The sequence below is a fragment of the Eublepharis macularius genome, chromosome 9 (genome assembly GCF_028583425.1).
Source record: "Eublepharis macularius isolate TG4126 chromosome 9, MPM_Emac_v1.0, whole genome shotgun sequence".
Classification (NCBI taxonomy): domain Eukaryota; kingdom Metazoa; phylum Chordata; class Lepidosauria; order Squamata; family Eublepharidae; genus Eublepharis; species Eublepharis macularius.
The window spans coordinates 94,822,612-94,835,451 of NC_072798.1; the positions used below are offsets into that span (position 1 = coordinate 94,822,612).

The window sequence follows — 12,840 nt, forward strand, 5'->3', positions numbered from 1 at the left end:
CAGTAAGGTTTCTTTTCATATAGTCTGCCTACAGGTTCTTGGTTCAAATCCCTCTCTTATCTCTACTGACCAAACATTGCTAATACCTAGTCACTGTGACCTTCGTTGAGTGAAACTTTAGTTGTCCAACTATCTAGTTGAGACCTGTCCATATTGCAGAATTCTGTTGTCTGGGAAAAAACATTAAATGAATAATTGAAACCAGTTGGCTTTATGCCACCAAGTTGCCTCAGCAAAGCAATGCCAAAGTGACATGGAAGACGTAGCACAAAAATAATGACTGTTCTCTTTGGCAACTAAAGAGTCTCTGTGCTTAGCACCTGGTAAATAGAACCTGGCATCAGAATGTTTGGGGCAATAATTTAAAACAAATAACAAGAAACAAGGACATTATTTTTAAAAGAATGAACAAAATATGACATATTTCCTTCCCCCCACTTTTTTCAATGGTAAACCAGAGCAAAACAAATAGAGCAATTTATCCAAAGTGTGTATAAGGAAACAGTCAAAAATAGTTCCCATTTACAATCTCTGCAAGATAAACAAGGATGGCATGATGGAATACTTGGGATGGGAATATTACTGTAGTCGGATTTGTAGAGAGGAAACTATAAGGGACATATTTCTAGGGCTTAATTTAAACAGGGACAAACCCACAATGCTTTTGCTCATCCCTGGAAAACAACCAAGTAATTAAATAATAATTAAAAAGAAAATGTACAGAGTGGATTGAACTCACTGAGGAGTAACCACAACTAGAGGTTATGGGGAAAGATGGGTCCTTCAAGTAGGCTCTATTTCCAGCACTCTAATTTTGGAAGAACTTAATGCCTATTTATGAAGATATCATTTAAAAGGGCACCAGAGAAGAGTAAGATTCTTGAACAGACGTAGGGGTGAAAGACTTCTGAAACAGAGTTAGAGAAAGTGGTAAAGGACGTTAGAAGATGGGCTTTAATTTGGACCCTCCACAGTAGCCTATAGAAAGTGGAAAGAACTTATTTTCCTTTTGTAATAGTAAGATGTTCAGATACAACGCAACTCCTGTTTCTCCAGATCAGTGTTACTCACTCGGCAATTCGTGGAGAACGACATTCATCGTCAACAAATATTTATTGGAATTGCACTAACTCAAAACCCATAGCAAATGATACACACATCAGTTACCATCAACTAAAAGAGACGCATTTATTTGCATTTCCTTCCATCTCTGGCCTGAAGCCTGCACCTCAGGGAGGCTCACATCTTACCCTTTTCAAGGGAAGAACCAACTGCAAACCACAAGTTCCATTTTCCTGAAATATGGAGCAGGTGCCATACTGGGGAATGGTGTTCAAAAGAACCACAGGTGGGGGGGACAAAGAGCCACAGGTAGTTCCCAGTCCACTGAGCAAGTATCACTGCTCTAATGGCTGTGTAGGAAGATTTGGGCAGTTTTTCTCACCGGTGCACGTTATGATGCAACAGAGTCCACTGTGATTGGAAGCATGTTCATGTGAGTGCTGTTAAAAATAATTGGGCACAATCACCACTGTCAAAGTTTTAGGTGTTAGGGAGGCTCAGCAAATCAGGTTTGTCTCTTATATCTAGGATTCTTTGATTCATTGGGGGGGGGGGTTACGAATGGACCATGAAAAGCCCCATACATTTTGACAAATGTTTTCATTGTCAGGGGCCGTGGGATGTGATTCTTTTCTCTCACACAATTATTTCAATGAGCTCTGGACTAGGCAGCTGAGAAAAACTTAGGTGGTAGAAAATCGTCTTTTTCTAATAAAAACAGCATCCATCTCCAACCTTAACAGTGAATGGAAAGAATGTTATAAAAGGATTGTAGGCCATTCCATTCAGTTCCTGACATCATCTTATCCTGTGGGTAACTTTATAGCATGATGGTGATGGTGATGGTGACATGAGGGCGATACGTTTTCTTTTATACATTTATATTCTGCTTTTCTTTTATTGCACCCAAGGTGATTTACAACTCAAAACAACTGTAATTTGAATAGTTAGTGGTTGGTCTGGCAATATCTTGTCTTTTAATGAAAATTAAGAGCTGGGATCGGGGAGGGGAAATCAACTGTATGTGACCATATTGTTTTATTTATATTATTTATTTGTATTATTTATTTGTATTTATATTATTTATTTATTTATTCATCCCAGCTTTCTGCCCAAACAGGGCCTTTAAGGTGACTAACAATTATATAACAGGAATAGCATAAAAACAATGTAAAAAACAGAGCCAATAGGACATATATATAAAATACAAGACAGCAAACTAAAATATAAGTCAAGAAGGCGAGATCGTTGAAAGAATGCCGGGCTGGAAAAAAAATGTCTTCACTCACAGACAGCACTCTAGAGGCTGCCAAAAATTCATGGCCTAACTTCCGAAGCTTTTGAGGACAGCACATTAATTATATTAAAAGAAATGTTTGTAGACCAATGGTCCAGATAATTAAACAGTGAAGCCTGTGTTCTACAGTATCTTATACTGATTACTATTTAATAAAAACTGAATAAGAGTGTGCACATATGGAATTCCAATAATGGCCAGTCACCTCGTTTCCAGCTGTAATGCTTATAGATATTTCCAGCAAGAAGATATCCCTTTCTAGTTAAAGCCATGGATATTTCTATCATCTACGAATCTATTTATTTTCAAATTGAGTTACAAAATCAGGGTTTGCTGTAAAAGAGAAGGGAATCTTTTTTCTTTAAAACAACCAGCTAGGCAAATAGAGCAGCAAAATGTCACATAAACTGATAGAAATGGCAAGACTGTCTTCAGTATAACAAATAAGTTTCTTCCTCATGCGTTGGGGTCCCACAAACCACTAAAAGGAATTAATATTTGGGATGACATTTCTGTTAACCTAGGTACAACTCCAAATTCACAGTCCTAGGCTCAAGTTCCAGAATTTCCTGAAGTGTAAAGACAATGACCCAATTTTTTGGCCTGGGTCCATCTCTGAAGGTGAAATAACAGCCTCAAATTAACCAAGCACTCGGGTCTTATAGGAACTAATAGAGTTTGCCTTTCTCACGATTGTAACTGGAAACGTTTTTTTTTTTAAGTGATCATTTTCGTCTTTAAAGTACTGACTCAGAGATAAGCAGTCAATCTTTTACATTTTGGTCTCTTGTGAAAGGCTGTGCGTGGAAGTTTGCTGAGGTTGTTTTTCCTCCGGAGATAGATCTCTTTGGAGTGTGAAGAGAAAGGAGGAAGAAAGTCACTGGAGAAACGTGATTTCAGTGCCCTAATAGTCTTTTGTTTGATCTTCAAAGGTGGTAATGCTTAATTTGGAGTTCACTGATCTGTGGGTTTCATGATACTAGGTTATTTTAAAAGCACACTCTGTTATTTATTTTCAGCGTTTAAAGTGACTAACGATAAGAAGGACTCAGCAAGTTGCCACAGATACTTCTCTTCCACAGAAATGGTTGAACCTGTAGGCAACCAGTATGTCGTGGCCCGACCAGTGTATTCAGAGGCCTTGTTTGACGAAGAACATCAAAAAGTGCATAGATATCATAAAACCTTTCTGGATCATCTCAGAGTATGTTTTAGGTAAGAAATATTCTTTTGTAATTAATGTTCAACTAGCCAACTGTTTCAACTTCTCAGTCATGTTGACAGGATTCTCAGATAGTTTTCTGTTGGGTTGCTGGAGCACAGTACACTGATTTCCAAGTGCAATCCAAGATGCTTGGACTCAAATCTTGCTGGCCTGTAAAAGGCTCTTGGTTTTTAGGACTCTTCCCTTTATGTTCCACAGCACTCTATAAAACAATCCAAAGTATGCTGTGAAATGTTCTACCTGTGTGTTAAACTCAAAGAGGAAGAGTCTCACAGAAAAGTGTTTGTGGTTTGCTAACTCCACCACGACCACGTAGTGATCAAGTGGAGCGCAAGTGAACAGGGAGGAATACATGTGAGTCTGTTCACTTGCCGTTCAAGTGTCATTCGTCACTTGTAGCTTGGCTCTGAGTTCCCCCTTCCTGAAGAGGAATTGTCAAAATCAGAGCAGAACAAACCTTCAGTCTTTTCTCTCAATCTCTCTCTTCCTCTCTCTCTCTGCCAAATAGAGATGCACTTCACATATCAGATGGAATGGGCTCTAATTCATGAAAGAGTATGCTTTAATAAATCTATTTGTTTTTAAGTGATATAAATTTTGCTCCAACAGGCTTCTACAGCTTTCTGGAATTTGTTACTTTTGATGGCTAAGGTTGACATAAAATCCTAGTAATTTTTAAATAGTTTTTAATAATGTTAATATTAATAACAACAATAAGTAAAATACATAATACAAAAACACAGTAAAATCATAAAATTAGAATAAAATTAGCTCAAAATCTTTTTGAGGAATGGATGCCTCAAAATGGAGGAAAGACTAATTACCTCAGAAACATGGAAGAAAGTATGGCGTCACACTACTCAACATCAGTACTACTCCTGCATATGTGACACTCAAGTCATATCATCCAAGTAGCAGCCTTGCCAACCACTGTGTCAGTTCCCTTGGTCACACACAATATGGTGTCAGTTATATGAGGCACAGGGCAGCTGCACATTGGCATGGGAGCTTCACGTGAGTCATGACCAGGGCTTTTTTTCTGGGAAAAGAGGTGGTGGAACTCAGGACTGCACAATGATGCCACTTTGGGTTAGCTAGAACAAGGAGGGAGTTTTTAAAAGTTTAAATTACCCTCAGTGAAAATGGTCACATGGCCAGTGGCCCCGCCCCCTGATCTCCAGACAGAGGGGGTTTTAGATTGCCCTCCATGCCGCTTGGCGTGTGACCATTTTCAAGAGGTGCCGGAACTCCGTTCCACTGCATTCCAGCTGAAAAAAAGCCCTGGTCATGACTACATACATTGGTCTCAGACATAATCATTAACACTCAGTTTCATTTCCTCGCCTGCCAGACAGAAATAACAATAACCTCCTATGGGCAGCTGGGTGGTAAGGATGCCAACTCTTTTCTGACAGGGTCCCTCTGTTTAAAAACTGCTTGACAACAGCCTTTCTCCATTATTATGATTTTGGTGCTCCAATGCGCTACATGCAGTCTTCTTGATAAGGTACTTGCCGTTTTGTGTTTAGGGCAGTGCATATATTCTCTTGTTTTAGTGCACTTGGTTGAAAAACAGGGGTTTGTTAGGGTTTCCAATCAGCTGGAAAATATAATCGATACAAAATGCCAGCCACACATATTAAGAGGGTCACATCATGGGTAGCTTTCTTCCCAGTATACAAGGCAGGAACACCAAAATCATAATGACTGAAAAAGGCTAACCGTGCTGGTGAAGTTTTTCTTGGCTTGCAGATACATTTATGTGAAAATGTTTGCTGAAATTTGCTGGTGGTCATATAACAGTTAAAAACAGAAGTGCCTTGCAGAAGAGATTGTGAGGAGGTGAGAAGGAACTTGGTGTTCTAAAAACGCTGTTTAAATAAACGATGATTATCTTATTACTGTAAGAGTTCTGGTACTTTCAGGTTGGCTTGCCTTTGCTTGGACTTCTTGTGATACAAATCATATTAGCTTACGTTTATAAGTAATCCTTCTATCTATGTTCTTATCCTTTGGTGGCATCCCACCAGAAACACCTGTATCTAAAACTGTTGCACGCTTGTCTTTTCAGCTGCTCACCACAAAAAGCAAAGAAAATCACTCTTGGTGTGTTTCCTATTCTCTCCTGGCTACCAGCGTACCGCTTCAAGGAATGGATACTCAATGATATTGTTTCTGGTATTAGCACAGGGCTGGTTGCTGTTCTACAAGGTAAACAAGCGACTTTATCTGTTGTAAAAATGTGTTTTCAATCATATTTTTGCATGGTTGGAGACTCTGTAACTTTACATGCATTCATTTTCCTGATGTGATTTATGTTCCTTCTGTCTAATTTCTAGGCCTAGCGTTTGCTTTGCTGGCAAATGTTCCTCCAGGCTATGGACTCTATGCCGCCTTTTTCCCAGTGGTCATGTATTTCTTCTTTGGCTCTTCCAGACATATATCTGTTGGTAAGTTGAACTGCATTCCAATCAACCTCTCTGCTCCAATATGCCCTATACACTGTGGCCTTCAGCCTTTCCAGACCCAAGACCCAACTTTAATCCTATTAAGCAAGCAAGTGCACAACATCATGGTCATGTGACATCCATCATGGTTGAGGAAGCGAGCAAGGAATCCACCAAAGGTTACAGCCGTGGTAGAATTCTCTCTGCCACTCTGCTGTCCTGCTGTTTCTCTCTGCTTGCCGGCAAAAAGAGACAGGAGGTGCTCCGGCTTTCTGTGCATGCACATTAGCAGGTCCTTCCAAAAACCATCCAAACGGCAGCTCTGTAGGGTCTCCAGATCTGGCAGGTGGGGTTTCACAACCCAGCCAAAGATCCCAATAATAGGCTGAAGTCCACTGCTTCCATTAACCTTGCACTGACTTTCAACATTTGCATCGTATCCACGAGCCAGTTCTAAGAATTGCTACTCTCCCTTTTTTTTTGTACTGATTATCCATCCTGAAAAAGAACTTTAGAACAGTTTTTTTAAAAAAACCCTTGCTTTTTGTGATCTTTTGATTGGTCCTAATAAAAAAGTATTATACAAGTTTTATCTGGGGAATCGTTTGGGGTCTTGGCACCACTACCCAGGGCTTTTTTTCTGCTGGAATGCGGTGGAACAGAGTTCCGGAACCTTTTGAAAATGGTCACATGGCTGGTGGCCCCGCCCCCTGATCTCCAGGCAGAGAGGAGTTTTGTTTGTTGGCGCGGAGGGCAATCTAAACTCCCCTCTGTCTGGAGATCAGGAGGCAGGGCCACCAGCCATGTGACCATTTTCTCTGAGGGCAACCCACTCAGTTTCACCACCTCTTTTCCCAGAAAAAAAAGCCCTGCCACTACCTATAATCTTTGCATCAATACATTGTTTAGAGGGGGTATTCCATTAGCTATTCCAAACAACACCATAAAACAAGCTGTTGCACCATCTGAATGATGTTATGACAGGCATCTATACCAACATTAGTATTTAAGACCTGGGTATGCTTTTTTCCCTGTGAGGATACCACAGAATGAGACATGGAACAGGTAAAGAACATGTATGAGATCCAAAGTTTCACAAGGCTTTAAAGCATAGAGCTGAAGGTGATATTCCATTCACTTTCATGCTATGGAATATTCCATGAAGGCAAATGTAAATTATTCCATAACACTGCAGAGTTTAGAGCAGCCTTTTCTCACACAGAGCTTCATGTGTACCTTAGAGACTTTTTGTGTGCGTCCTAGTTACACATTGCCCAATGTGTAGGAAGTAGAAGTGGAAAGGTGCTGGAGTGATTCTCAGGTGATGAATTTACATGCACAAATTCCAGTGCTAGTAAACCCCCATTCATGTGATCCATATGTGGCAAGAGAGAGAGAGGCCGTTTTCACACTGCTTGCCAGCCACGGAACATCGCACCGAGCTCCTGGAACGACAGCGTCTTCTTGCTGCGATTTCGTGCGAGAACAGTAGTTCTCATGCAAAATTGTGCCAGGAAGACACTGCCGGGAGCTCGGCATGATGTTCCATGGCTGTAAGCAGTGTGAAAATGGCCAGAGAGAGAGAGAGAGAGAGAGAGAGAGAGAAGGCCTACTAGTCTACATATGTCAGCCTGGTCTTCTAAAGTGTAAGAACATGCTTATGTCAAAGGCCCTGCCACACTCTAAACTGCTCTGGTTCCTACCTGTCTAAAAATTATCTAGAAGCTTCTGAACTACCCCGGGTTCTTTCAAACAGAGCCGTTTTCCTCACATAATGTTAATGTTCGACAGGTCCATTTCCGGTTCTGAGCTTGATGGTAGGAAGCGCAGTTTTAAAGATAGTCCCCGATGACACTGGCAATAGCACACTCACGAACAGTTCGTTAACAGATCAACAAAGAGTCATGGTTGCAGCATCTGTGACTATGCTCGCAGGTATTTTTCAGGTGAGTATTTCCAAACAATACTATCGCTCTGCAGCTAAGTACATGCAATATCGATATATTAAATGTACAGTTCAGTATAGGTATCTCCCACCTTTTACAATTAAAGAGTCAAATTTTATTCAATTTCAGAGCAAGAGCTCAATGAACAGCCAGTATAAAAAAGTCTTTCTGTGTAACTTAAAATATACAACTGGACATTGCACATTAATTCTGCTGCACAAACCCAGCACAAAAATCTCACAAGAAGTAATATGTTGTGTTCACCTCTATCACCTTCCCTTTCTGTAAAGCATTTCTAAGAAAGCCCTTTATTCCCACGAAAGCCGTTTGCCGGCCATTCCCTTCACATACTGGTTGGTTATTCTTTTCTAGCCTCTGTCCCAAATACCCCTCTAATATACCTTAACTTGAAGAGTTGATTTTCTTTTTTAAAAAGCAACATGTGGTTCCATACTGAGTCACACTTAAGTCATAGGTTTCAGACCCCTGGTTTAGTATGAACTGTTTAATGATGATAACTTCATTAATAACCATGAATGCTAATTCACTAGACAAGCAAATAGTCTTCCTATTTAACTCTTCGTCAGATGCATCTGACGAAGAGAACTGTGGTTCTCGAAAGCTTATGTTACAGTAAAGTTGGTTAGTCTTAAAGGTGCTACTGGACTCTTTATTATTTTGCTACTACAGAACATGGCTAACTCCTCTGGATCTATTTAACTCTGTAAGCCACTCACCTGAAGGTCAAAAAGGAAAGTCTGAATAGCAATATGAATTGGGGCTCACGACTTTGTGTCCAAGGCAATTTGCCCCTGCTCCCAAACCCTGCTTAAAGAACAATTAGCTCTAAATTAATTTGGAAGATTTGTCAAACGTCTGTTATTGAACACAGTATACATTTTTATCCAAAGAAATGGCTAACTGCCCCAAGTCTCATGCGGAGGATTGCCAGTCTTCTCTAGGAATCGTTGAAAACTCTAAGGTTTAACCATTGAGTTTCAGCCAATTGTCATTTCCAGGTTTTCCTGGATGTGATGTAATACCATCAGCCAACAGCCATTTTTTAATTTTATTTTTCTCCCATTGCTACTCAGATTGGCAGCAGTAAGCACCAAGTGGGGGGATCCCCAAGGGGGCTGGCAACCCAACCCATGCAGCCCAGCAGGCTGTTTACAGTTAATCAAGCACAGACTTTCCATGGCCGTTTCCACACATCCCCCCACTCCCAAAAAATGGCGCAAAACTTACGGAACGGCGCACCTTCATAGCGCGATTTTCCATCATGAATTCGCTTCATGGTGTGTTTTCTGATGTCATCGCGCCACGAAGCAAAGTCATGTCGGGAAATCATGCCATGAAGGTGCGTCGTTCCGTAAGTTTTGCGCCATTTTTCAGGAGGGGGAGAAGACGTGTGGAAATGGCCCAGGTTGCTCGCTGTGACAGAGATGGTTGCCAGTGGGAGGTTTCTGGGAGCAGGGACATTCAAATGTGCATCACTTGAAAACAAGATGCCCCTTGAGGCACGAAGCTGAAAGTGAAATCAACGTGTTCGGGTGATGCTGTAGGATTTGGGGGGAATCCTAGCGCATCCACCGAAGCAATGACACGACTTCCAGTTTTGTGCCAGAAGTGACATTGTGCATTAAAGCAACATATATTTTCCCTCCTATTGCCCCTTTGCCACCCTGCTTAGCAGTGGCAGGGAACCTAGTGGCCAGCGACCGCTAGGCCACTAGGTTCCCACTTGCACAGTTGGCAACCCTAGACAAGCTAGAGTATTGAGTGGTAAGACTAAGGGCCAAGTTACAAGTGATGAATTACACTTGAATGGCAAGTGAACAGACTCACGTGTATTCCTCCCTGTTCACTTGCACTCCACTTACACTCCCCTCGATCACGTAGTCTTGCTGTCTTAGGGCCAAGCTAGAAGTGACGAATTACACTTGAATGGCAAGTGAACAGATTCACGTGTATTCCTCCCTGTTCACTTGCGCTCCACTTACTCTCCCCTCAATCACGTAGTCTTGCTGTCTTAGGGCCAAGCTAGAAGTGACGAATTACACTTGAATGGCAAGTGAACAGACTCACGTGTATTCCTCCCTGTTCACTTGCGCTCCACTTACTCTCCCCTCAATCACATAGTCTTGCTGTCTTAGGGCCAAGCTAGAAGTGACGAATTACACTTGAATGGCAAGTGAACAGACTCACGTGTATTCCTCCCTGTTCTCTTGCACTCCACTTACTCTCCCCTCAATCACGTAGTCTTGCTGTCTTAGGGCCAAGCTAGAAGTGACAAATTACACTTGAATGGCAAGTGAACAGACTCACGTGTATTCCTCCCTGTTCACTTGCGCTCCATTTGCACGCCGCTCAATCACGTAGTGGAGCAAGTTGGTTGCAAGTGGAGCGCAAGTGAACAGGGAGGAATACACGTGAGTCTGTTCACTTGCCATTCTAGCTTGGCCCTGAGAAGGCAGTTTGGGAGAGAGTGGATGCACTGAAGCAGTTAAAGACATAAGCAATGAGCCAAGAAATCCTCAGTTACCATTTTGGTTCAGCCATGAGCTCACTGCAATAGTCATAGTGACCTACCATAACCAGTCATTGTAAATATTATTTTAAGGCCAACCATCTCATGTCTCTATGAATATAGCTAAAGTGACTTTCCATGCTGATGGGGCACCACATTCTCTCTGCTTTGTACTTCACACAAGTGCATGCAGAGGGCCATACGCATAGCGTTAGTGACGGCTATCAATCACAGGGGCTCTACCCACCATATGGTGCTATTTATTTTCTCTTTTGCTGTAGGGAACTAGGACAGCCCAGACGGAGGTGGATACATTTCCAAATGTATTTCTTTTATTTATGTAGAAAATGTATATGCCGTCTCTCCAGAGACAAACAAAGGGCTGCATGTGTTTTTTGTCCCAACACAATCATTCAAACGCCTCTCCAAACATCAAAGCCATTTCTCGCCAGTGATGGCCAAGGCAATTGGTACCCTCTTTTAAAATGGTTTTTAAGCCACAGTGCAGTGGAAACTTTTCTGGTGCAATTGGCAAGAAGTGTGTACAGCATTCCTTCTTCCGTACAGAGCCCAGCACCAGGGAGTGCCTTAAGCAAGAGAACAGTAACATCTAAACCAGTGGTCTTCACTCAGTCCATGGGTCAGGATCTTCAGATAGTCACAGAGCCCACCTTAGGGTTGCCAGCCCTCAGTTAGCAATCCTTGGGAGACTTGGGGAGAGGGCAGAAACTAACTGGAATAACATCCCATGATGTAGCAACATCATTCCCAGGCTGTTTTCACACTACTAACCTGCTTCCATGATGTTGCAAAGCGCCGCGCAAAAAATGCGGAAGATAGTGTCTTCTCGCAAGAGTTTTGCGCGACATTGTCCTGCTCCCGGGGAGTTGCTCTGCTGCTGCTCTAACATGCCCTTCCCCTGCTCCTGAGCTCCTGGAGAAAAACTGGAATGAGGGCATGTTAGAGCAGCAGCAGATTCTTCTGCTGTCGCTGTGGCTGGAGCTTCACTGACGCGGCAACTTTCTCCAGAGCAGCTCCCCAGGAGCAGGATGCCCAGGAAGAAAGTAGCAGCTACCCGCCCCCAAACGATCGTTGGGAGCCCTCTTGTCCAGCAGGATTGTGACTGGAGGAACGATTTGCAAAAGCTGCTGCTGCCGCCGGCTTTCTCTGGCTCTTCAGGCAGCGATTCTAACAGAGAAGGGAAGGACACTCGGACTTCACTTCCCAGGAAAACCTGCAAAAACAATCAAGTGTTCTCCACGTGAAAAAAGTAACTTGTAGCTTGGCTCTCAGTAAGATAATCTCCACATGCTCAGTTTGTGTTTCCTGGATCTCTCAATTTAGTCCCACAGTTCTCGCCTTACAGTCACAACAATAACTCCCCGCTTCCTGTCATGTGCTTGCAGTTTGGTGAACCCCAAGTTCAGTGGGCCCCAGAGCTGGAAAGACTGAAGACTTTGGATCTAAATCCTGTCTTTATGATAAGATACGTGAAGTGCTTTGAGCATTTCAAAAAAGCATTATGTAGATATTATTAGGAGACTGGCAAAGCTGGCATTCCTTTTTTGTTCCATTCCCATATAAATTATCACTTTTGTTTTGCGTTCCAGCTGCTACTGGGTGTCCTACGGATTGGCTTCATAGTTATTTATTTGTCTCAGTCATTGATAAGTGGATTCACCACCGCCGCAGCTATCCACGTTGTAATATCCCAGCTGAAATTCATCTTCCAACTGCCAGTTCCTGGATACAATAAACCGCTGGGGATTATTTGGGTAAGTGGTTCAATCAAACCAGATATAAGCACTTGACCACAACAAATGCCTTTCAAATATATGAGTGCAGTTTCAGTTTTCTTTGAATACATCCAAGGGGAGGCTTATCAATGTTCCTGTGCATCTTTTTTAATCTCTCTTTCTCACCTGTAAAATCTGAAATAGGCCCTTCTTATACACTGGGAAGTCTCAATTCAAACTTCATCTCAACCAGCAATTCAGAGTCAAACAACACGAGACACCAGCCATGTGTTCTTCACATGTTGGGTCCTGCAAAGTTCCCTGGGTAGTGTAGTCTTACAAAGAACAGCCACTGGATGCAATTCTCCACCAGGGGAAGAGCGACGGCCGGGATTCACTCTCTCTTGCAAAAAGCTTCTGCTCAGGTTTTCCTCCAGGAGCTCAGGGGTGGCAGGAGGGGGTACATAACAGGAGGCAGGAAATCCAGGGTGGCTTTTTGCAAGAGAGAGATAGTCCCTCCCACCGCTTGTCTCCCTGGCAGAGAATTGCATTGCAGATTCTCTCTCTTTCTTGCAAAAAGCCACCTTGGATTTCTTG

At 42.4% G+C, this 12,840-nt stretch overlaps 1 protein-coding gene across 1 annotated transcript in view; it reads left to right on the forward strand.

Moving 5' to 3' along the window:
• The first annotated feature begins 3,379 nt into the window (after positions 1–3,379).
• Positions 3,380–12,840, forward strand: part of SLC26A3 (solute carrier family 26 member 3) — a 28,297-nt gene continuing 18,836 nt past the window's right edge. Inside the window, exons 1-5 of the mRNA XM_054988594.1 lie at positions 3,380–3,574; positions 5,656–5,795; positions 5,924–6,034; positions 7,823–7,977; positions 12,118–12,282. Coding sequence (XP_054844569.1) covers positions 3,444–3,574; positions 5,656–5,795; positions 5,924–6,034; positions 7,823–7,977; positions 12,118–12,282 — 702 coding nt within the window. The 5' untranslated portion in view covers positions 3,380–3,443. The remainder of the gene's footprint in view (positions 3,575–5,655; positions 5,796–5,923; positions 6,035–7,822; positions 7,978–12,117; positions 12,283–12,840) is intronic.